Source organism: Photinus pyralis, unplaced genomic scaffold (assembly GCF_008802855.1).
Source record: "Photinus pyralis isolate 1611_PpyrPB1 unplaced genomic scaffold, Ppyr1.3 Ppyr1.4_LG6, whole genome shotgun sequence".
NCBI lineage: Eukaryota > Metazoa > Arthropoda > Insecta > Coleoptera > Lampyridae > Photinus > Photinus pyralis.
This window is the reverse complement of record NW_022170663.1, coordinates 41437204-41440570: the sequence shown is the minus strand read 5'-3', so window position 1 is coordinate 41440570 and position 3367 is coordinate 41437204. Positions and strand designations below refer to the sequence as shown.

The following is a 3367-nucleotide window of genomic DNA, read 5'->3' as shown; positions in this document are numbered from 1 at the left end:
ATAATTCTTCATTCCACTACAAAAAAATGTAGTGTTATCTGGAGTTGAAGACTTTTTTTCGGTAGTAGAACCGGGACACCCTCCGCCATCTTAGGCACCTCGTCGTCTGTTAAACATTATAGTGTTCCTGTGCTTGTATTATTTAGAATCTAGATGCCGTGTTACAATGTAAGAACCAGTTTGATTCTTTGCCATTTCAATGATTTTTCAATTAATTAGCATGACTCCAATTCTAATTTAATTTGATTACCAGATGTCTTGGTACGATAAGCCATATGATAGCCCTATAATGAAGAAGAGTTCCAAAAAAGCGCAGAGCTTCTATCTGTAGAAGATTAATCAAATTACTACAGATCTGCAATACCATAACAAATTATTATTACAACATTGAAGCTTCACTAATAATTCCGAGTACAGCAGCGCCTCAGGCGCTGTTGCGATACTTCTTGCGGTACCAATTTTAAATGTTTTTTTTTTGAGAAAATAAGTTATACACCAAATGGAAACGATGATAATAGCTCTTAAAAAAATATTTTAAAAAATCGCGAACATTTCATAAATCCGTAAAAAACATATAAGTTATAAGTTAGTTAACAAAAAATGTGTGTACCTAGGAGACCAATGCCACGGACCTCTAGGTCCAATCCACCTGTCTTCAAAAATATTCGTCAAGGACATAATATAAACATCATTAGAATGTGCCGGCGCTCAGTCAAGTTAATACTAGTGTTAAAAATTTTAAAAAATCTTGAATAACTTGAAAACCCTTGATACTGGGTATAGGGAAGTTTCGTATCAAACGAAGTAGATTTTATGTAGATGCAATAAAATACGGAATGTTCTAGTTACAATAATAAAGTAGGTAAAACCGGAAATGAAGCGTATGATAATATTTTCTTTCGATAGATCATGTTGGGATGCAAATTTCCAGATTTAAATTATCAATGAGCGCAGGAATAGATAGCTACTTTTAGGTAACGGTTCGCATGAAACAACCTGTATACAGGGTGATTCCTATAGTACCTGCCACCGTTTGGGAGCGTGTAGGGGGTGCCTAGGGGAGTATTTTGATATAGGACACTTGGGGTCGGAAATCTAAAATAAGGGCGCCAGAACCAAATTTATCTTCTGGAATTTCACGCCTGTATGTAGGCAACCCAACCGACCGACGTTTCGCGCGGAGCGATGCAGAGCGAGTTAGCGCGAGGAAGCGACATGGGAGGGAAGGAGGGAAAACGACAGTCAAAAGCAATAACGTTTACAAGTGTTCAACGTGGCCACCGTTGTTCTCAATGCACTTCCTACATCTAGCCAACTATTATTATACTATTGCCATAGTGTTTATTCACTTGATACGCGTCGTTGCAGACGGGATTTCGTGGGTTTAAACAAAATTCTGATCAAGTGTCAGCCACACATCGCCGCCTGAGATCGCTCCGTGTGCACCGCCGGCCGGTTGGGTTGCCTACCTACAGGCGCGAAATTCCAGAAGGTAAATTTGGCTCTGGCACCCTTATTTTAGATTTCCGACCCCAAGTGTCCTATATCAAAATACTCCCCTACGCACCACCTACACGCTCCCAAACGGTGGCAGGTACTATAGGAATCACCCTGTATATGTCCAGAAATGGGAACAATACTTTTTTTGATAAAAAAATTTGAACTTCAATTTTTGAACACCCCCTACAATTTTTTTCGTGCACATAATTTTCACGAAAAATACTGCTAAAACCCCATTTTGATTTAACTCACTTCCAAAATTAGCTTATGCAGATCCTCCAAGCAATTCTGCACAACGGTCTTCAAATCCTCGGACTTCGTGTACACAGCAATGGGCGTATCAATTCGCAAATCGTCGTAGCTCGTACGTACGGGATCAGTCTCGACATTTTCCTTATCGTCATCTCCGCCCTCGAGATGTTTCTTGTGAAGACCGAAACACTTCAAATGATGAAAATTATTGGAACTAATTTTTCGTTTACGCATCCACTCCTTTAATCTCTCTTGCAGATCGCTCACCGAATGGTGGCCGGCGTTATGGGCGTAGGGAGTGGAGTGTCTTTTGAGGAACGGCGTGTTACTTGTAAAGTTTTGGCTCTGTCGTACCGGTGTTCGAAACTTTACTTTGCGTTCGTGAGCAATTGGGGATAGGTTTTTTAGATCGTCATTCTTGTGAACGCTCGTCAAGGAACTTGTGCTGGCCATTTGCTTACAGCTGACCGCCGAGTGTTGGTCGTAACTGTCGGCCGAACGAGATCTTCGCTTAAGCCTGTCGGCAAACCTCACCTTCTGGCCGACACCTTTTGTAGGTCGTAGAACATCTCCGTTGGGTTTTTTGAGTTGTGTGTTTATTGTAAAAGGTTTCACTGGTTGCTTAAGACTAGATTTTGTTTTTTCAGCGTTCGCTTTAGATGGAAGGTTATTATTTACAGTAGTAGGTTTGATTCCTTTGGAAGGTTTTGAAACAGGCTTCGGAAATTTAGCTGTACTTAAATCTGTGTTTTTCATCGAAATTTTGTTGACTGTCGCATCTTCTACAAATAATAAAGGATTTGCTTTTGCGAATCTGTACATGCTAGTTAAAGTTTGTCGAATAACTGGTGGTTTACGTTTCGCAGATTTCCTTATTGTATCGGTCCGTTCCATATTTGTATCTGTAGCAACAAACAATTTAAATGCAAACAAATCTCACAAATGTACACAAATACCCTTTTTTAAATTTTCATTCAAATTCACCATCCTCTCTTCCTTTCCGTTGCAGTTTTTCATTTTGAAATCTGAAATGTCAATAAAATTCAAATGGTAACGTATATCCAGTGGCGCGCACAAAAAATCTTTATGACTATACATAGGCGTTACGTCAGTTTCGTCATTAGTGATTATAATAAATGGTTTCGAGAAATCGGTCTATAATTACAAATTATACAATATCACTGTTTATTTTAAACTTATTTTAACATAAAATATATTCTTTGCGGTGATTTGAATCAACGAATTTGTTTTCTTAATTATGTCTTAAATCGTAAGAAAAGATTGCGTTTCACTTTGGGACGATGAAGTGTCTTTTGAAAAAAATTGTGGCACAAAATAAAGTTAAATTGGAAAGAAATCCAAAACAATATAGCTACCGCAACTGGGAAAAATTTTCCAATAAAAACATTGAAACAACATTTAAAAAGTATGTTGCAAAAATTTGTAAATAAGTATGACATATTTAATTATAAGTAAGGTTATATTAAATGACATACCACCGCTTGTCGTTATTCGTGTTTCTATTTCTCAGTGCGCTAACTTAAAAATAAAATCTTGTTATACTTATTAAAGCTTAGTTTATTTATTAAAGGATCACTAACAAAGTAGACGATAT

General features: G+C 37.7%; 1 protein-coding gene across 1 annotated transcript; it reads right to left on the bottom strand.

The window, feature by feature from the left end:
* Positions 1–1743: 1743 nt before the first annotated feature.
* Positions 1744–2777, bottom strand: LOC116174648. The gene is made up of 2 exons (XM_031492589.1): positions 2709–2777; positions 1744–2654 (listed from the first exon to the last, which is right to left on the bottom strand). The coding sequence occupies exons 1-2, from the start codon at positions 2767–2769 to the stop codon at positions 1744–1746; spliced, it is 972 nt and encodes a 323-aa protein (XP_031348449.1). The 5' UTR covers positions 2770–2777.
* Positions 2778–3367: the final 590 nt, after the last annotated feature.